This window comes from Neovison vison, chromosome 8 (genome assembly GCF_020171115.1).
Source record: "Neovison vison isolate M4711 chromosome 8, ASM_NN_V1, whole genome shotgun sequence".
NCBI lineage: Eukaryota > Metazoa > Chordata > Mammalia > Carnivora > Mustelidae > Neogale > Neogale vison.
Genome location: NC_058098.1, coordinates 65,784,001 through 65,806,336, shown reverse-complemented (window position 1 = coordinate 65,806,336; position 22,336 = coordinate 65,784,001). Strand labels below are relative to the sequence as shown.

General features: G+C 38.5%; 1 protein-coding gene across 6 annotated transcripts in view; it reads right to left on the bottom strand.

Moving 5' to 3' along the window:
* CCDC138 (coiled-coil domain containing 138) overlaps positions 1-22,336 on the bottom strand; it is a 129,753-nt gene that overhangs the window by 42,399 nt on the left and 65,018 nt on the right. For all 6 annotated transcript variants that reach the window (XM_044263799.1, XM_044263802.1, XM_044263801.1 and 3 more), the window contains one exon: positions 9,292-9,484. In XM_044263799.1, coding sequence (XP_044119734.1) covers positions 9,292-9,484 — 193 coding nt within the window. The remainder of the gene's footprint in view (positions 1-9,291; positions 9,485-22,336) is intronic.

The window sequence follows — 22,336 nt, the reverse complement described above, 5'->3', positions numbered from 1 at the left end:
GGCTTATTTTGCTCTACCCCAAGATTATATAAACTGAGATCCACAAGCTGCCTTTCAAACTACTGAACCTCTAGAGCACCTTACAATGAAGGCAGAAATCACAAGGTCCGGAAGGAATCAGTTCATCAGCTCTAGAACTGAATACCAATGTGAATTTCACCTTTCAGTCACTCACCTTTTCTAACATTAATCTTCTCTCCCTGAAAGTGTTCCTCAGAGTAATATGAACCTTCATAAGGTATTACAATGGCGCTCCATAAACTGTAAGATAGCATTTCCCAAATTATTCCCCTCAGAAAATTAGTGCTAAAAAGATCTGGAAGTTTAAGTTTGGGAAATGCTGCATATAGTGTATTCTAATTCTATAGTTTCATAAAGCCCACTAGTAATGCAATTAAAGTATGGCGTTATTAAACTTTAGTTATTCCCAAATTTCTCAAACATTTTTAACTAAAGACCACAACAGTGAACTGAATGAAAACTAATCACAGATGTGTTAGTCATAAATGGCAAACTAGAGATTGTTTTACAACTTTAGAGAACCATATTATTGTTTTATGTGCTTTGTTAACCAAAATTAGGAGAGAATCATGGGTGGTAATTTTTATATACCTTAAGACAATATGTAGCTTATTTTAAAGACATTTTAGGGGGCGCCTGGGTGGCTCAGTGGGTTGAGCCGCTGCCTTCGGCTCGGGTCATGGACTCGGGGTCCTGGGATCGAGTCCCGCATCGGGCTCTCTGCTCAGTGGGGAGCCTGCTTCCTCCTCTCTCTCTGCCTGCCTCTCTGCCTACTTGTGATCTCTCTCTGTCAAATAAATAAATAAAAAGACATTTTAGGTTTCTTTTTAATAAATTAATTTATTTTCAGAAAAACAGTATTCATTTTTTTCACCACACCCAGTGCTCCATGCAATCCGTGCCCTCCATAATACCCACCACCCGGTACCCCAACCTCCCACCCCCCTGCCACTTCAAACCCCTCACATTGTTTTTCAGAGTCCATAGCCTCTCATGGTTCACCTCCCCATTGTTTAGATTTTTAAGAACATACCTGACTTATTTTCAGTGAATCATACTCATTCTGCCTGCTTGGTAATGATTTAACTAATTTTTAAATTTTGACTCCAGCTCTCAAAGTTTGTCTGAGGCCAAATTAGACCTAACAGATTCTTTTCTTTTCTAAGACTTATTTATTTATTTTTAGAGAGAGAGAGTGAGAAAGCAGGGCGAGGGGTAGAGAGGGAGACTCTCAGACTACCCGCTGACACCTGACACCTGACAGGGCGCCATCCCATGACCCTGAGATTATGACCTGAGCCAAAACCAGGAGCCAGACACTCAACCAAATGAACCACCCAGGCACCCCTAAACCTAAGAGATTCTTTTCAATCCAATTTATATACAAATACCTCTGGAATCCCCTATAAGGTTTTTAAAAATAGTTTTAAGGTATATTTCTAAATGAATTCTGAGTAGTTTCTCATTTATTTCTTTTAAAAACTTCTAAAACCATTTTACAATTAAAAAAAACACCCAAATAATTTTTCAAACTACAGGAAGAGTATCAATTGTGTGGTCATGTATTTAGATGAAAAATAATAAACTTACAGGTTTTTTAGAGTTTCTTAAATTAATGGGGAATTTAGTCTAATTTTTCTTTTTTTTTAAGATTTTTATTTATTTATTTGACAGAGAGAGATAACAAGTAGGCAGAGAGAGAGGAGGAAGCAGGGTCCCCGCCGAGCAGAGAGCCCAATGCGGAGCTCGATCCCAGCACCCTGGGATCCTGACCTGAGCCGAAGGCAGAAGCTTTAACCCACAGAGCTACCCAGTCTAATTTTTCAACTTCCATTTTACATACAAAAGTTATGACTATACTCAAAAATATACACACTTCTCAGAAGTTATTTACTTCAGAAGTTATTTGCTTTGAAATTGGACAAACTTCATAACAAAAATCAAACAAGACGGTTATGAAGTGAGTAGGATAGGCAAGAGATAACATAATATTAATTCTGGTTAGAAATTTTATTACCAATTATCACCAAAAGCTTAAAAAATTCACTATATATTTTCAGTATAAAATGAACTGCAAACACACTATCAACTGAAAACAGTTAAGCTGAAGAAAAACATGGTATGATGAGGCACCTAGGTGGCTCAGTCAGTTAAGCACCCAACTCTTGATTTCAGCTCAGGTCATGATCTCAGGGTGGTGAGATGGAGCCCTATTCAGGCCCCAATCTCAGCAGGGAGTCTTCCTCTACCTGCCTCCCCAGCTTGCATGCGTGCGCTCTCTCTCAAATAAAATAATCTTTAGAAAAAAAATGTTATGATATAATTTGTATGTTTTTAAACAAAGATAAATCAAAAGTAATGCTGTGCTTTGAGAAGTTGATTAACACCATTTGAGGAGCAGCTGTGATCCCACCACATGTTTTCCTGTTGAATTACTCACTGGTCTTCTTGCATGCCATGCTCTTCCACAATTCCAAACATTAGTTCATACTGTTTCCTCAGGAATGACTTTATTTTCTGCCTATGAAATCCTACACATTCCTGACAGTCCAGCTCAAATGCTAACTCCTTAATACTAAATCCTCTCCTGATCCCCTAAATCATACCATCAGAACTAATTTATCATCTCTTTCGCTTTTTTTTTTAAATTTCTTTATTTGACAGAGAGAGAGCACAAGTAGGCAGAGTGGAAGGCAGAGGGAGAGAGAGAGAAGTAGGCTCTCCACTGAGCAGGGAGCCTGACAGGGGTCTCGATTCCAGGACCCTGGCATCATGACCTGAGTTGAAGGCAGACACTTAACTAAGCCACTCAGGTGCCCCTTATCATCTCTCTAACCAGAAACACATTATTTAAACTTCTGTGTGGATAATTATACGATGAAGCAGAAAGAAATATTTACAATCTACTTACCCACCAGACTCTAAGGACTTTGAAAGTAGGTACCTTATAATTCTTTCCACTCTCTTAAAAAAGTGACTTGCAGGGACACCTGGGTGGCTCAGTGGGTTAAGCCACTGCCTTCAGCTCAGGTCATGATCTCACGGTCCTGGGATTGAGCCCCACATTGGGCTCTTGCTCAGCAGGGAGCCTGCTTCCCCCATCTCTCTGCCTGCCTCTCTGCCTACTTGTGATCTCTGTCAAGTAAATAAATTAAAATCTTAAAAAAAAAATGACTTGCCCAAGGAAGGAACCAAATTCACTAATTCAATATGCATATATAAAGTGCAAACTGTCATTTCTGAACCTACTATGCCTATTGCCGTATTTTGGTGTTTTAAAATTACCCATTATTATTATTACATATCATGATTGTTTCATTTTAACTTTAAAATTTTATTTTTTTTAAACTAAAATATAGTTGACGTATTATGTTCCAATAGTTATAGGTGTACAAAATAGTTATTTGACATTTAAATACACTACAAAATGCTCGACAATACATTTAGATACCATCTAATACATTTAGATACATAGTTACTACAATATTACAGACTATATTCCCTATGCTATACTTTACATCTGACTTCATTCATTCATTCATTCAAGTAGGCTTCATCTCCAGGCCTAGTGTGTGTTTTGACTCAAAACCTTGAGATCTGATACTTAACTGAGTGACCCAGGTGTCCTAGATGTCATTGCCTTTTTTTTTAATGGCTGAGTGATATTCTTTCCTTCCTTCGTGTGTGTGTGTGTGTGTGTGTGTGTGTGTATGTGTGTGTGTATGCATCACATCCTTCTTATCTATTCACATAACAATGGACACTTCATTCCTTATCTTGGTTATTGTAAATAATGCTACAGTGAGTAAACAACAGGGGTGCATATACATTTTCAAACTACTATTGTTTTTTCAGGTAAGTACCTAGTAGTGGAATTTTTTGTTTTTTTGATAACCTGATGTGAGGTATTATCTCACTGTGGTTTTGATTTGCATTTCCCTGATGATTAGTTATGTTGACCACCTACATGTCTTCTTTGGAGAAATGTCTGTTCATATTCTCTGCCCACTTTCTAATCCAATTTTCTTTTTGGTGTTGAGTTGTATTAAGTCCTATACATATTTTGGAAATTAATCCCATATCAGATATATCATTTGCAGATATCTTCTCCAATTCAGAAGGTTGTCTTTTCATTCTGTGGATGTTTTCCTTCACCATGCAAAGGCATTTCAGTTTGATGTAGTCTCAATTGTTCATTTTTGCTTTTGCTGCCCTAGCCTGAGGAGGCAGACCCCAAAACATTTTGCTCACACCAATGTCGAGTTTTTTCTTTCTTTTAGTTTTATGCTTTCTTTTAGTTTTATGACTTCAGGTCTTACATTTAGGTCTTTAATACATTCTAAATTTATTTTTTTATATGGTATAGTAAAGTGGTTCAGTTTTTCCAGTACCATTCATTGAAGAGACTCTTTTCCACCATTGTATATTCTTGCCTCCTTTGTCACAGATTAGGTAAAAGTGGGTTTATTTCTGGGATCGGTATTCTATTCTGTTGATCTGTGTGTCAATTTTTGTGCCAATACCACTCTGTTTTGATAACAAACTTGTGGTCGAGTTTGCAATCTTTTCAGAGTACAGGTCTTTCACTTTAACTTTATTCCTAGTTATTTTATTGTTTTTGGTGCAATTAAAAATGGGACTGTTTTCTTAACTTTACCTTCCGCTGATTCTAAATGGTGTTTTTGACCTCTGACTGGTTCATTTTTATCTGTTAAGAGTCACAATGATGTCCTCCCTCTTACATCTTTTTGTTTGTTTTTACCTCCACTCTCAAGTTCAGTGAGTATCTTTATGAACATTACTTTAAATACTCTGTCAGACATATTACTTATTTCCATTTCACTTGGCTTAGTCCTCTTCTTTCATTTGAGATATATTCTCTGTGCATTTTGTCTGACTCTCTGCATCTATTTCTTTGTGTTAGGACAGTCAGCTACTTCTCTTGCTCTTAATGATAATGGTCTTATACAGAAGAGGTCCTACAATGCCCTGCAGAGCCATGTCCCCTGCTCCCCAGGGCCTGGCACTAGGGCGGGTCTTCCATGTATACTGCATGTGCTCTGCTGTTGTTAACCTCTTCCCTGCTCCCAATTCAGTCCAGTTGTCTGCAAAGGTTCTCTGTCAATTATGGCTAGTGTTTGGTCCCAGCAGGGGTGGGGAGTGTTTTAACAAGGTATGCAGGGGTCTGCCCAAGAAATGAGACTTGCCCCTGCCACCACTGGAACTGAGGTCCTGCAAATGTGCAGGTTGGGAGATGTGTTGGCAGGGTTTGCTCTAGTCTTTTGAGGAAAGGGCATGCAATGCCAGAACTAAGGCAAGTGTGACTGGGAATGGTAGAACTGCCAAAACATAGGGTTAGGGACTTCGTTGTAAGCAAGTTGAGTAATGAGTGTCGGTGCTATGTTGGCTGTTGTTTATGCAGGAGAGGGAAATAAATGGTGCCTGCCAGCTCCTTTGCTCCTAGAAAGCTCTCCCCCTGATCCCTGTCTCTCCAAGCCATACTCTAAGATGAGCAAATCACTCTCCCTCCCATCTACCCCCAGAGTTTTTCAAACTGATGGCTCTATGCTGTATCTGCATGTATGCTGTATGTCCTGCTGTCACTTTAAGGGTAGGGATTCCACTTTCAAACACGGTCGGGGCTCCCCCAGAACCCCAATTTTGAAAATTCCACACATTCTCACTGGTTGTAAGAACTCATGAAGTTTGGCCCCTCTCCTGAATTCCCATTCTTATGCGAATCCATCCTTCCCATTTGTGGGTTCCCCAGTGTGAAAGTCTTCCCTGCACCACTGGATCTCTCCCTACCATGGACAGCCACAGTCTGTTTCACTCCCAGACACTGTCTTTGTCCTTCCTACCTTCTTTGATGTGGCCTCTTATTTACCATTAGTTCGTGGAATTTGTTCTGCCAGTCTTCAGATCGTTTCATGGGTTACTTATGCTACTGTGAGTATATCTAGTTGTATCCATGCAACAAGGCAAGCTTACTCCCTCTACCATCTTCCTAGCAGATCCTCTAATTTTTTTTTTTTTTTTTTTTGACAGACAGAGATCACAAGCAGGCAGAGAGGCAGGCAGAGAGAAGAAAGCAGGCTCCCCTCGGAGCAAAGAGCCCGATGTGGGGCTCGATCCCAGGACCCTAGGATCATGACCCAAGCCGAAGGCAGAGGTTTTTTAACCCACTGAGCCACCCAGGCACCCCAGATCCTCTAATTTTTGACATTTTAATTATTATGCTTCTCAGTGTGAACCTCTTTGGTTTCATCTTATTTGGGGTTCTCTGTATTTCCTGGACCTGGATGTGTTTCCTGCCCCAGGTTTGGGCAGGTCATGATCTCAGGGTTGTAAGATCAAGCCTTGAATCAGGCTCTGTGCTAGGTGTGTAGCCTGCTTGAAATTCTCTCTTTCCTTCCACCCCTTCCCTACCCTAAAAGAAAAAGTCCTTTATTTCTGCCATTTAATGCCAGCAATAATCTTTTAAAAAATCTTTTCAAGGTTTTTTATTTATTCATTTGAGAGACAGAGATCAAGAGAGAGAGAATATGAGCAGGGAGAAGGGCTGAAGGGGAATCAGGCTCCCCAGTGAGCAGGGAGTCCAATCTGGGACTCAATACCAGGATCCTGGGATCATGACCTGAGCTGAAGGCAGACGCTTAATCAACTAAGCCACCTAGGCACCTAGCAATAATCTTCATTACCCTGTCCACTCATCCACTACTTGCCCGTATCTTTTTTATAAAGACTTTACTTATTTTTAGAGAGAGAATGTGTGCATTCTCTAGAGAGAAGTGTGGGGGAGAGAGGGAGATCTCAAGCAGACTCCCTGCTAAGCTTCCTATTCAGGGCTCAATCCCACAACCCTGGGATCATGACCTGAGCGGAAACCAAGAGTCAGATGCTCTAGCGACTGAGCCACCCAGGTGCCCCACCCATATCTTTATTTATACCTATTATATTTCACAAAAGATGAAGTTTACAAACACCAAATTAGATTTATATACAAACTTTATACTTTCTGTTTTTTTATATTAACAAGATTTTTTTTTAATATGTTATTGCTGTTTGTTAGTGATATTCATAGTAGGCATACTATACAGTGTTAGGTAGTCTAGATGGTAATGATAGTATTGAAAGTAAACAGACTTTGTGAATTTCCTTTGAAGCTCGTTTTCTGAAACACAAATTCTATCAGACTGCTATAATAAATACCAGAGATTGTGTAGTTTATACACAACAGGAATTTTACTGCTCACAGTTCTGGAAGTGGAGAAGTCCAAGTATGGTCGCCAGCATGGTGAAGACCCACTTCCTGGTTCACAACCTGAAACTTCATTCTCAATGTGTCCTCACAGGGTATGAGGGCTAGAGACCTCAGTGGAGATTCTTTTATAGGGAACACTAATCCCATTCATGAGGGCTGCGCCCTCATGATCTAAGCCCTCCTAAAGGCCCCAATTACTAACATCATCATCTTTGGGGGTTAGCATTTCACCATATGAATCTTGTGGGGTCACAAATATCCAGAACACAGCACATTATATTCAATAAATTTCTGAGCTAGTTTCATTAAATGTCCTCACTTTATTTTTTTTTAAATTTTATTTATTTGACAGAGATCACAAGTAGACAGAGAGGCAGGCAGAGAGAGAGGAGGAAGCAGGCTCCTCGCTGAGCAGAGAGCCCAATGCGGGGCTCGATCCCAGGACCCCGAAATCATGACCCGAGCCAAAGGCAGAGGCTCAGCCCACTGAGCCACCCAGGCGCCCCAAATGTCCTCACTTTATACAGAGTATCCAATGAAGAGTTTCCTGTATTTCCAATACTCATCTTTCTTTTTATTAATGGCTTATTGAAATTGGTCAGCATGTCTAATACTGTACTGCACAAAAGTGGTGACAGAGAGCACCTAATTCCCTCTCTTATTTTATATCTCTATTGCACTAGTTTTATCAGTAACACAAATTATATTTTATCAAATGATGTTATGATGCATGCTGATATGTGGTCAACTTTATTTTGGACTAATACACACTTCTCATAAATGATGTTTCAAACAGTTACCACTCAATCTGTTTAACTATGAGAACCATAAATGTAAGGAAAAACTAAGACAAATTACAGTTTCATTTTTCATTTTTCGTTATTGATGTTGTAAAATTCCATAATCAGGTGTAACTGAACAGTACACACTGCAGAGAAAGTAGTAAAATTAAATTTTTGCCATTTCCCACTAAAAAAATTCCAAACAGACTGAGTTATATAACTTAACAAACTGAAAAGCTAAAAAGATGACAAATTTAATGTTTCACTATATTGGTATGACTTTAACAAAAATTCCACTTAGTAATCCAAAAACAGAACTCATAGCTATATACCAAAACTGTATTAAAAATGGTCTACTTTGACTGAAACATTATTCTTCATTCATTCATTTCCTTATTCACTATTATTATACATTAAGCACTATGCTAGTTGCAGGGGGATACAATAGTAAACAAGGCAATATTTTTCTTTAGTCAACTTACAAACCAGTGTAGGGACTGATAAAAGTTTTCATAAAAGGCCACATAACAATATAGGCTTCTAGGGGGCCATATAGTCTCTGTTGCCAACTATTCAGCTCTGTTGTAAGGTGAAAACAGTTTCTAGACAATAGGTAAAAAATAAGCATTCATGTGTTTAAATAAAACTTTATTTATAAAATAGGTTGTGGGCCAGACCTGGTCAATGGGCTACAGTTTGCCAACACCTGGTCCAGTAAAAATAATGAACTAGGAATTTCAATACTATATGGTATATGCAATGATAATAGGAACCATAGGTTACTGTGGAAATATGATCTAAGAGAATCAATAAAGTCTCCTGGGAGGAGGCAACAATACGACTGACTACTCTTTCTCACATTCAGCAAATAAAAGTAGTTCATTGTAGGGGCGCCTGGGTGGCTCAGTGGGTTAAGCCGCTGCCTTCGGCTCAGGTCATGATCCCAGAGTCCTGGGATCGAGTCCCGCATCGGGCTCTCTGCTCAGCTGGGAGCCTGCTTCCCTCTCTCTCTCTGCCTGCCTCTCTGCCTACTTATGATTTCTCTCTGTCCAATAAATAAATAAAAATCTTTAAAAAAAAAAAAAGTAGTTCATTGTAATGTGCCACCATTATAGAATCTTATTCTTAAAATGGAAAACATATTTGACTACGCAAGAATTACTTCATTATGTAGTATTCTCTTCTCTTTATGAAAAATTATGCAAAGCACAAGTGAAAGCTTACCTTGGGTGACTGTTCTAAGAACAATTAAAGTTGATAAAAATCTCAATGGTAAATTGGAGCTCTTAAAGAAAGCAGCTGTCTTTGGTTTATTCTCCACTGAATGTTCTAAAGAATTATCTTGAATTCCCTTAGTTACTACTCCTTTGAATATATCTTCACCCAATCTCCTCAATGTTGATGTCATGGTAGAATGCTGTTAAAAATATGTACCATCTTAGTATATATATTTATGTCCATGATGTATTTCAAATACTACAATCAAATATAGAAACTAAAAATAAGTCAACTTTTTTTCTAATTAAAGAATGGGTTAGAAATATACAAGATTAAAAAGAAGTAATTTTATAATCAACTTTTTGAAGTTATTCATGACTTTTTCTAAAAGAAATGAGCAGTCTACAAGAATTAAGAAATTGGAAATGTAATTTTCTAAGAAAAAAATAGGAGAATTGACACAAGATTCAATTTGAAAATGTTTAATAACATAGGATCATGATATATTTCTGGCACAAAGAAATTAAAGGAACAGAAAAGTAGATACTATAGGTTCTTCATTCCTCCACCATTACTGACAAATGGATTGTTGGGTATAACTTACAGTGTTAGTTTATAAAGTGATTATCTATGGCCTCACTGCTTTATAGCTCACTATGATCATAACCATCACAGTGATTTTAATAACTTTCAACAACTGCAGAAGAAAACACTGGGTTAGAATCATGGATAATTCTGGGGCACCTGGATGGCTCAGTTGGTTAAGCATCTGCCTTCTGCTCATGTCATAATTCTGGGGTCCTGGGATCGAGCCCCATATTGGGCTCCCTGCTCAGTGGGGAGTCTACTTCTCCCTCTCCCTTTTCCCCCTCCTGCTTGTGCTCTCTCTCTCTCAAATAAAATTTTTAAAAAAATTTAAAATCATGGATTATTCTAACAGTGAATAAACTAAAACAAGACAATGGGCAAAACAGGAATACTGGCATATAAATACTTCTAAAATTATATAGGCTTGCATGATATTCCACATATATTTTAAGAACTAAATAAAAGAAAACCATTTTACACTGCTACAGATGAGAGTGCATGAGCCAGACTTAGAGGAAACTTAAATATGGGTAACAACTATTTGATTTAGAATTTCATCATATTAAAATTAGAGAGATAGGGATGCCTGGGTGTTTCAGTCAGTTAAGTGTCCAACTCTTGATCTTGGCCCAGGTCATGATCTCAGGGTTGTGAGATCCACACCCAGTGTGGAGCCTGCTTGAGATTCTCTTTCATCCTATGCCCCTCCCCCACTCCTCTCTAAAAAAATAATAATTAAGAAAATAAAATGAGAGATACACTGAGATTTTATGGGTAGCAAAAGGCACAAGGATTGGGTAGTAAGCGGCATAAGAAATGTAATCTAATGGAAAAAAAATGGAAAAAAAAAAAAGAAATGTAATCTAATTTAAATATATGGTCAATAAACCTTAAATCCAAAAAAGGAAGTCTCAGACACTATTGGTAGGAATGTAAATCGGTATAACCATTGTGGAAACAGTACGGAGGCTTCTCAAAAAATTGTAAAAGAAATACCATACAATCCAGTAATCCCACTATTAGTTATTTACTCAAAGAAAACAGAAACATTAATTTGGAAAGATGCATACACTCCGATGTTTAATGCACCATTATTTACAATAGGCAAGATATGGAAGTGTCCATCAACAGCTGACTGGATAAGGTGTGAGACAGAGCTAGATAGATACATAGATTCACACACACACACACACACACACACAGAGGAATATTATGCAGCCAAAAAATAAACAGATGAGATTTTGCCATTTGTGACAACATGGATGAACCTGGAGGGTATTATGTTAAGTGAAATAAGTCAGACTGAAAAAGGCAAATACCATATGATTTCATTCATATATGGAATCTTAAGAAAATGAATAAACAAACAAAAACCAGAATCAACCTTTAAATACAGAGAGCAAACTGACGGGTTGCCAGAGGGAAAAGGGGTGAGAAGAAGGGCAAGATAGGTGAAGGTGAGAGGGAGATACAAATTTCTAGTGCTGGTCCAGACTTTGCACGGCAAAGGAAACAGCCAACAAAACTAAAAGGCAGTCTATAAACTGGGAGAAGATATTTGCAAAAGATATATTAGATAAAAGGATAGTATCCAGCATCTATAAAGAACTCATCAAAATCAGCACCCAGAATATAAATAATCCAGTTAAGAAATGGGTATAAGATATGAACAGACGTTTCTCCAAAGAAGACATATAAATGGCCAACAGATACATGAAAAAATGGTCAACATCATCAGGGAACCACAGATCAAAACCACAATGAGAAACCACCCTATACCAATCAGAAAGGCTAAACTAAACAACACAGGAAACAATAGATGTTGGTGAGGATGCAGAGAAAGGTGAATCCTCTTACACTGTTGGTGGCAATGCAAGCTGGTGCAGTCACTCTGGAAAACGGTATGGACATCCTCAAAAAGCTAAAAATATAACTACCCTATGACCTAGCAATTGCACCACTAAGTATTTATCCAAAGGATACAAAAGTGCTCAAATAGAGCAGCCTTATTGACCATGGCCAAATTATGGAAAGAGCCCCAGTATTGAATGATTGATGAACGGATAAAGAAGATGTGGCATGCATATATATAAAATGGAATATTACTCAGCCATCAAAAAGAATGAAATCTTGTAACAAGATGAATGGAGCTAGAATGTATTTCGCTAAGTGAACTAAGTTAGAGAAAGACAGATGTCATATGATTTCATTCATTTGTGTAATTTAAGAAGCAAAACTGATGAACATAGGGGAAAGAAGGAAAAATAAGATAAAAACAGAAACAGAGGCAAACCATAAGAGACTGTTAAGAGAACCTTTGGGTTGTTGGTGAGGGGACTTGGGGGGGCTAAATGGCTAATAGGTATTAAAGAGGACACTTGCTGGGATGAGCACCGGTGTGATATGTAAGTGATGAATCACTAAATTCTACTCCTGACACCAATACTATACTTATATGCTTACTAACCTAAGTTTAAATTAAAAAAGAAAAAATACACAAAGAAAAAAAAAGGATAGGTTCAACAGCAGAATGTACGACACAAGGAAATAACTGTTTAACTGGAATTTAAAATAAAAGAATTTACCTAATCTGAACATTGAACTAAAAAACAACAACAACAACAAAAAACCCCAAAACTAGAGGGAAAAAAAGAGATTCCAAGAACTGAGAAGCCATAACAAAAGATTTAGCAACCCAGGGGCGCCTGGGTGGCTCAGTGGGTTGGGCCTCTGCCTTCGGCTCAGGTCATGATCTCAGGGTCCTGGGATAGAGCCCTGCATTGTGCTCTCTGCTCAGTGGGGAGCCTGCTTCCCCCCCTCTCTCTGCCTGCCTCTCTGCCTACTTGTGATCTCTCTCTGTCAAATAAATAAATAAAATCTTAAAAAAAAAAAAAAAAAGATTTAGCAACCTTGTCCATTAGAATTCTGGAAGGAAAAGAAACATGAGGTAGGGCTGAAAAAAAATACTTGAAGAAATAATGGCTGAAAACTTCCCAGATTGGCTAAATAAATAAATCTAAACACTGAAGAAGCTAACCAAACCCCAGAAAGAATAAATCCAAAATTATCAACAAGATACATCATAACCAATTTATGAAACCAAAGGAAAAGAAAACAAATGAAAGCAATAACAGAGAAATTAACATATACAAAGCAATTCAAGCAACAGTGGATTTATCATAAGCCACAGAAGTTGTCTAGAAGAAATTAGTACATTTTTCAAGTATTATAAGAAAAGAACTATCATCTCAGAATCCTATACCCAGTGAAATTATCCTCCAGGAATACAGAGGAAACTAGGATACTTGAAGATGAAGTGAACTAAGAATTTGTCATCAGCAGACCTATTCTGAAAGGCTGCTTAAGAGAAGTTCTCTAGGATAAAATGAAACAATAAAAGAAGGAACCTTGGGGGCACCTGTGTGGCTCAGCAGGTTAAGCCTCTGCCTTCAGCTCAGGTCATGATCTCAGGGTCCTGGAATCAAGTCCCACATCAGGCTCTCTGCTCAGCAGAGAGCCTGCTTCCCCCTCTCTCTGCCTGCCTACTTGTGATCCCTCTCTCTTTCTCTGTCAAATAAATAAATAAATTCTTAAAAAAAAAGGGAGGGGGAGCATTGGAATATCTGGAAGGAAAGGAAGGACTGAATAAGCAAAATATGGGCAAATATAATAGACTTCCCTTCTCCTTCTGAGTTTTATGTTTTGACAGTTATGCAAAAATTATATCACTGTCTAATGTGATTCTAAATACAAGCAGAAGACATATATATTAACACAACACTATTATAGAAGGTGGATTAATGAAGGGATAAAAAAGCAAGGTTTCTTTTTCTTTCCTTAAGATTTTATTTATTTGTCAGAGGGAGAGAGACAGAGAGAGCACAAGCAGGGGAAGCAGCAGACAAAGGAGAAATAGGCTCCCCACTGAGCAAGGAGCCTGATGTGGGATTTAGAGTCCAGGACCATGAGCTGAAGCAGCCACTTCAACAACTGAGATACCCAGGTATCCCAAAAGGCAAGGTTTCTATACTTCAACTGAATTAGCAAAATGAAAACACTCGTAGACTGCGGTAAGTTATCTATATACAATGTGATAGCTAGAAGGACTAATTAAAAAAAAACTACAAAAAGAGAAATACTCAAAACTATAAGTAAACCAAAATGGAGTTTTAAAAAATGTTCAAGTGACCCACAGCAAAGCAGGGGAAAAGAAAACCCAGAGAAATGAAAAAGATACACAAAAACAAACAGTAAATAAAAGATAAAATAACAAACTTAAGACCTAACATATCAATAACTACATTAAATATAAATGGCCTAACTATACCAATTAAAATACAGAAATTGATAAAGTTGATTTAAAAACAAAATCGGGGGGGTGGTTCAGTGGGTTAAGCCTCTGCCTTTGGCTCAGGTCATGATCTCAGTGTCCTGGGATTGAGCCCCGCATCGGGCTCTCTGCTCAGCAGGGAGCCTGCTTCCCCCTCTCTCTCTGCCTACTTGTTTCTCATTCTCTCTCTATCAAATAAATAAAGTCTTAAAAAAAATCTAGCTACATGCTATCTACAAAATCGCATTTCAAATATAACAATGTAAACAGGAAAAAATTAAAAGAATGAAGAAGGACATCATCAATCTAAGGAGCGTAGAGTGCTTATATTAATATCAGAGAACAGATCTCAGAACAAAGAAAATTACCAGGTACAGTGAGAGATATTACATAATGATAAAAGAGTTAATCCACTAAGAACACATAAGAGTCCTACTATATTTATAGGCACAAAGCAACAGAGCTCCAGAACATATGAGATAAAAATGATAAACAGGAGAAATATATAAATTCACAATAATATCTGAAGACTTTTCTGAACACAAGATACAATTAGATAGAATATTAACAAGGATATAAAGTAACTAAAAAAATGCCATCAACAAGCATCCACATTTATAGAGCACCCACACAACAAGAGCAGAATGTCAATACAACCAAACCAGAAAAACAGAAAGCTAAAAGAAAGATCTAAAACAAACTTCTAAATCACTCATGTGCCAAAGAAGAAGTCTCAAGGGAAATTTTTTAAGTACATTAAATTGGAAGAAATGAAAATGTAACTTATCAAAATTTGTGGTACACAGTTAAAGCAGTGCTGACAGAAAAACAGCACTAAAAATAGCACTATGTTAGGAAAAAAAGTAAGTCTCAAATGAATAATCTAAGCTTTTACTTTAAAAAAGACCAAAATAAATCCAAAGCAAACAAAAGGAAGGAATTAATAAAGGAATAAAAATGAAAACTATAAAATAATGAAATAAAAGAATGGTCCTTTTTAAAACATCAACAAAACAAACTTCTGGCAAGAAAGACAAAAAAATGACATGAATTATCAATACTAGGAATGAGGGGCGCCTGGGTGGCTCAGTGGATTAAGCCTCTGCCTTCGGCTCAGGTCATGATCCCAGGGTCCTGGGATCGAGCCCCACATCGGACTCTCTGCTGGGCAGGGAGCCTGCTTCTTCCTCTCTCTCTTTCAGCCTGCCTCTCTGCCTACTTGTGATCTCTGTCTGTCAAATAAATAAAATCTTTAAAAAAAAAAAAAAAAAGGTCCTGCGATCGAGCCCCACTTCGGGCTCCCTGCTCAGCGGGGAGCCTGCTTCCCCTCATGCTCTCTGCCTACTTGTGATCTCTGCCTGTCAAATAAATAAAATCTTTAAAAAAATACTTTTTATTTCTCTTTGTTGTCTGATTGCTGTTGCTAGGACTTCTAATACTATGTTGAACAAGAGTGGTGAGAATGGGCATCCTTGTCGAGTTCCTGATCTCAAGGGGAAGGTTGTAAGCTTCTTCCCATTGAGGATGATATTTGCTGTGGGTCTTTCATAGATAGATTTTATGAAGTTCAGGAATGTTCCCTCTATCCCCATACTTTGAAGCTTTTTAATCAGGAACGGATGCTGGATTTTGTCAAATGCTTTTTCTGCCTCAACTGAGAGAACCATGTGGTTCTTCTCTCTTTTCTTATTAATTTGTTCTATCATATTGATTGATTTGAGAATGTTGAACCATCCTTGTAGCCCAGGGATGAATCCCACCTGGTCATGGTGGATAATCTTTTTAATGTCTGTTGGATCCTGTTTGCTAGGGTCTTGTTGAGAATCTTAGCATCCATATTCATCAGTGATATTGGTCTGAAATTCTCCTTTTTGGTAGGGTCTTTGCCTGGTTTGGGGATCAGGGTAATGCTGACTTCATAGAAAGAGTCTGGAAGTTTTCCTTCTGCTTCAATTGTTTGAAACAGCTTCAGGAGAATAGGTGCTATTTCTTCTTTGAAAGTTTGGTAGAATTCCCCAGGGAATCCGTCAGGTCCTGGGCTCTTGTTTTTTGGGAGGTTTTTGATCACTGCCTCAATCTCGTTACTAGATATCGGTCTATTCAGGTTGTTGATTTCTTCCTGGTTCAATTTTGGGAGTTTATAGTTTTCCAGGAATGCATCCATTTCATCTAGGTTGCTAAGCTTATTGGCATATAACTGTTGATAAAAACTTGTGATGATTGTTTCTACTTCCTTGGTGTTAGTTGGGATCTCTCCCTTTTCATTCATAATTTTGTGAATTGGGGCTTTCTCTCTTTTCTTTTGGATTAGTGTGGCCAATGGTTTATCGATCTTATTGATTCTTTCAAAAAACCAGCTTCTCCGTTTCATTGATATGTTCTACTGTATCTCTGGTTTCTACCTCATTGACTCTGCTCCAATCTTGATTATTTCCCTTCTTATGTGTGGAGTTGGTTTGATTTGTTGTTGATTCTCCAGTTCTTTAAGGTGTAGAGACAGCTTCTGTGTTCTGGATTTTTCTGTTTTTTTGAGGGAGGCTTGGATGGCTATGTATTTCCCCCTTAGGACCGCCTTTGCTGTATCCCATAGGTTTTGGACCGAAGTGTCTTCATTCTCATTGGTTTCCATGAATTGTTTCAGTTCTTCTTTGATCTCCTGGTTGATCCAAGCATTCTTAAGCAAGGTGGTCTTTAGCTTCCAGGTGTTTGAGCTCCTTCGGAACTTTTCCTTGGGATTGAGCTCCAGTTTCAAAGCATTGTCATCTGAGAATATGCAGGGAATAATCTCAGTCTTTTGGTATCGGTTGAGTTCTGATTTGTGACCCAGTATGTGGTCTATTCTGGAGAAGGTTCCATGTGCACTTAAGAAGAATGAGTATTCTGTTGTTTTAGGGTAGAATGTTCTGTATATGAGGTCCATCTGGTCCAATGTGTCATTCAATGCTCTTGTTTCTTTATTGATTTTCTGCTTTGATGATCTATTTCTGAGAGAGGTGTGTTAAGATCTCCTACTATTAGTGTATTCATATCAATATGAGTCTTTATCTTGATAAACAGTTTTCTTATGTAATTGGCTGCTCCCATATTGGGGGCATAGATATTTACAATTGGCAGTGAAGTAGCCAAACTCTCTCTCTTTGCAGATGACATGATTCTTTATATGGAAAATCCAAAAAGACTCCACCCCCAAACTACTAGAACTCATACAGCAGTTCAATAACATGGCAGGATACAAAGTCAATGTACAGAAATCAGTGGCTTTCTTATAAACTAACAATGAAAATACAGAAAGGGAAATTAGAGAATTGATTCCATTTACTATAGCACCAAGAACCATAAGATACCTGGGAATAAACCTAACCAAAGACGTAAAGGATCTGTACTGGAAGAACTACAGAACACTCATGAAAGAAATTGAAGAAGACACAAAAAGACGGAAGACCATTCCATGCTCTTGGATCGGAAGAATAAACATTGTTAAAATGTCTATACTGCCTAGAGCAATCTATACTTTTAATGCCATTCTGATCAAAATTCCACTGGTATTCTTCAAAGAGCTGGAGCAAATAATCCTAAAATTTGTATGGAATCAGAAGAGACCCTGAGTTGCTAAGGAAATGTTGAAAAACAAAAATAAAACTGGGGGCATCATTACCTGATTTCAACCTTTACTACAAAGCTGTGATCACCAAGACAGCATGGTACTGGCATAAAAACAGACACATAGACCAGTGGAACAGAGTAGAGAGCCCAGATATGGACCCTCAACTCTACGGTCAAATAATCTTTGACAAAACAGGAAAAAATATACAGTGGAAAAAAGACAGTCTCTTCAATAAATGGTGCTGGGAAAACTGGGCAGCTATATGTAGAAGAATGAAACTCGACCATTCTCTTACACCGTACACAAAGATAAACTCAAAATGGATAAAAGACCTCAACGTGACAGGAATCCATCAGAATTCTAGAGGAGAACATAAGCAGTAATCTCTTCAGCCACAGCAACTTTTTTCAAGATAGGTCTCCAAAGACAAAGGAAACAAAAGCCAAAATAAACTTCTGGGACTTCATCAAAATCAAAAGCTTCTGCACAGCAAAGGAAACAGTCAAGAAAACAAGGAGGCAACCCACGGAATGGGAGAAGATATTTGCAAATGACAGTACAGACAAAAGGTTGATATCCAGGATCTATAAAGAACTCCTCAAACTCAACACACACAAAACAGATAATCATATCAAAAAATGGGCAGAAGATATGAACAGACACTTCTCCAATGAAGACATACAAATGGCTATCAGACACATGAAAAAATGCTCATCATCACTAGCCATCAAAGAGATTAAAATTAAAACCACATTGAGATATCACCTTACACCAGTTAAAATGGCCAAAATTAGCAAGACAGGAAACAACATGTGTTGGAGGGGATGTGGAGAAAGGGAAACCCTCTTACACTGTTGGTGGGAATGCAAGTTGGTGCAGTCTCTTTGGAGAACAGTGTGGAGATTCCCCAAGAAATTAACAATAGAGCTTCCCTATGACCCTGCAATTGCATGACTGGGTATTTACCCCAAAGATACAGATGTAGTGAAAAGAAAGGCCATCTGTACCCCAATGTTTTTAGCAGCAATGGCCATGGTTGCCAAACTGTGGAAAGAACCAAGATGCCCTTCAACGGATGATTGGATAAGGAAGATGTGGTCCATATACACTATGGAGTATTATGCCTCCATCAGAAAGGACGAATACCCAACTTTTATAGCAACATGGACGGGACTGGAGGAGATTATGCTGAGTGAAGTAAGTCAAGCAGAGAGAGTCAATTATCATAGGGTTTCATTTATTTGTGGAGCATAACAAATAGCATGGAGGACATGGGGAGTTAGAGAGGAGAAGGGAGTTGAGGGAAATTGGAAGGGGAGGTGAACCATGAAAGACTACGGACTCTGAAAAACAATCTGAGGGGTTTTAAGTGGTGGAGGGGTGGGATGTTGGGGGAACAAGGTGGTGGGTATTAGAGAGGGCACAGATTGCATGGAGCACTGGGTGTGGTACAAAAACAATGAATACTGTTATGCTGAAAATAAATAAAAAATAAATTAAAAAAATACTAGGAATGAAACAGAAGGTACTACTACAAATACTGAGGACATCAAAAGGATATATAAAGAACAGTATAAAAAACTTTCCACATGTATATTGAACAGCTTAGACAAAATGGATCATTCAATTACCTAAAAAGAACAAATTTCTACAAATCACTTATATGAATTACATAACATCCCTTAATATAACTATTAAGGGAATTGAATTCATAGTTTAAAAACTCTCAGGGTGCCTAGGAGGCTCAGTCAGTTAAGTGTCTGCCTTTGGCTCAGGTCATGATCCCAGGGTCTTGGGATCAAGCCCCACATCAGGCTCCCTGCTCAGTGGGAGGACTGCTTCTCCCTCTGCCTGCTGTTCTTCCTGCCTGTGCACGCACACGCGCGTGCTCTCTCTCTCTCTCTGTGTCAAATAAATAAATAAATAATTTTTAAAAATCTCCCCCAAAAGATAGCTCCAGGCTGACAATTTCATAGAAGAATTCTACCAAAAGTTTAAAGAAGAATTAACATTAAATCTAACTTCTTTCAGAAAGAGAGGATGGAACACTTAAACATAGTATTACCTTGATACAAAAACAGACAAAGATAGTATAAAAGAATAAAAACTGCAGACCAACAACTAACGAATATAGACTCTTTAACAAAATATTAGCAAAAATATGCGGCAAATACAAAAAGAACTACACAACATTACTAAGTGGGCTTTATTTCAGGAATACATGGCTAATTTAGTTTTTGAAAGCCCATCAGTAATGCATCACATTGTCAGGTTAAAGGAAAAGAAAAATCACATGATCATTTCAATAAATGCAAAAAAGCATTTGAAAGAAGTTTCAACACTCATTCATGATTTAAAAAAAAAAAACTCAGGGGCGCCTGGGTGGCTCAGTGGGTTAAGCCGCTGCCTGCTTCTCTGCCTACTTGTGGTCTCTGTCTGTCAAATAAATAAATAAAATCTTTAAAAAAAAAAACTCAGAAAAGCAGAAATAGAGGGGAACTAAAACTCTATAAAACCATAGCTAGGGGGAGGAGTCAAGATGGCAGAGAAGTAGCAGGCTGAGACTACTTCAGCTAGCAGGAGATCAGCTAGAGAGCTTATCTAAAGATTGCAAACACTTGCAAATCCATCGGCAGATCGAAGAGAAGAAGAACAGCAATTCTAGAAACAGAAAAACAACCACTTTCTGAAGGTAGGACTGGTGGAGAAGTGAATCCAAAGCGACGGGAAGATGGCCCCGGGGGGAGGGGCCGGCTCCCGACAAGCAGTGGAGCAACGGAGCACAAAATCAGGACTTTTAAAAGTCTGTTCCGCTGAGGGACATCGCTCCAGAGGCTAAACCGGGGCGAAGCCCACGCGGAGTCATCGTGGCCTCAGGGTCACAGAAGGATCTTGGGTGTCTGAGTGTCACAGAGCTTGAGGGTATTGGAACGGGAAAGCCGGCTACAGAGACAGAGCCGACAGTAAGCTCACAGCTCGGTGTTACCTTGAACCGGTCGCAGGCTCAGTGAGCTCGGAGCGCGGCCTAAGGTCGGGCACATGGGAGTTACTGGGCGCTATTCTCTGAGGGCGCACTGAGGAGTGTGGCCCTGGGCTCTTGGCTCCTCCAGGCCGGAGACCAGGAGGCCACCATTTGTATTCCCGTCCACCGGAACTCTACGGAAAGCGCTCAGGGAACAAAAGCTCCTGAAAGCAAACCAGAGCGGCTTACTCAGCCCGGCCCCTGGTAAGGGCGGTGTAATTCTGTCTGGGGCAAAGACACTTGAGAATCACTACACCAGGCCCCTCCCCCAGAAGATCAACAAGAAATCCAGCCAAGACCAAGTTCACCTACCAAGGAGTGTGGTTTCAATATCAAGGAGAGCAGGAGAATTCCAGAGGAGGAGAAAGCAAAGCAGGGAACTCATGGCTTTCTCCCTGTGATTTTTTTAGTCTTGCAGTTAATTTAATTTTTTTCTTTTTCGATACTGGTTGAGTCCTGATTTAGGACCGAGGATGTGATCTATTCTGGAGAATGTTCCATGTGCACTAGAGAAGAATGTGTATTCTGTTGCTTTGGGATGAAATGTTCTGAATATATCTGTGATGTCCATCTCATCCAGTGTATCATTTAAGGCCTTTATTTCCCTGTTGATCTTTTGCTTGGATGATCTGTCCATTTCAGTGAGGGGAGTGTTAAAGTCCCCTACTAGTATTGTATTATTGTTGATGTGTTTCTTTGATTTTGTTATTAATTGGTTTATATAGTTTGCTGCGCCCACATTGGGGGCATAGATATTTAAAATCGTTAGATCTTCTTGTTGGACAGACCCTTTGAGTATGATATAGTGTCCTTCCTCATCTCTTATTATAGTCTTTGGCTTAAAATCTAATTGATCTGATATAAGGATTGCCACTCCTGCTTTCTTCTGATGTCCATTAGCATGGTAAATTCTTTTCCACCCCCTCACTTTAAGTTTCATTTTTTTTCTCTTCTTCTGCTAAAATTTTTTTTAACTTTTACCCTTTTCTTTTTTAACGTTTTTTAACTAGTTTAATATATATATTTTTTCTTTTTTATACTTTTCTTTATTCGTTTTCTTTTCTTTTCTCTCTCTCTTTCTTTCTTTCTGAACCTCTTTTTATCCCCTTTCTCCCCCCTCATGATTTGGGATCTCTTTTGATTTGATTAAAGCATATTTTCCTGGGGTTGTTGCCACCCTTTTAGTATTTTACTTGCTCCTTCATATACTCTTAGATGGACAAAATGACAAGGCGGAAAAATTAACCACAAAAAAAAGAACAAGAGGCAGTACTGAAGGCTAGGGATCTAATCAATACAGATATTGGTAATATGTCAGATCTAGAGTTCAGAATGACAATTCTCAAGGTTCTAGCCAGGCTCAAAAAAGGCATGGAAGATATTACAGAAACCCTCTCCAGAGATATAAAAGCCCTTTCTGGAGAAATAAAAGAACTAACATCTAACCAGGTTGAAATAAAAAAAGCTATTAATGAAGTGCAATAAAAAATGGAGGCTCTCACTGCTA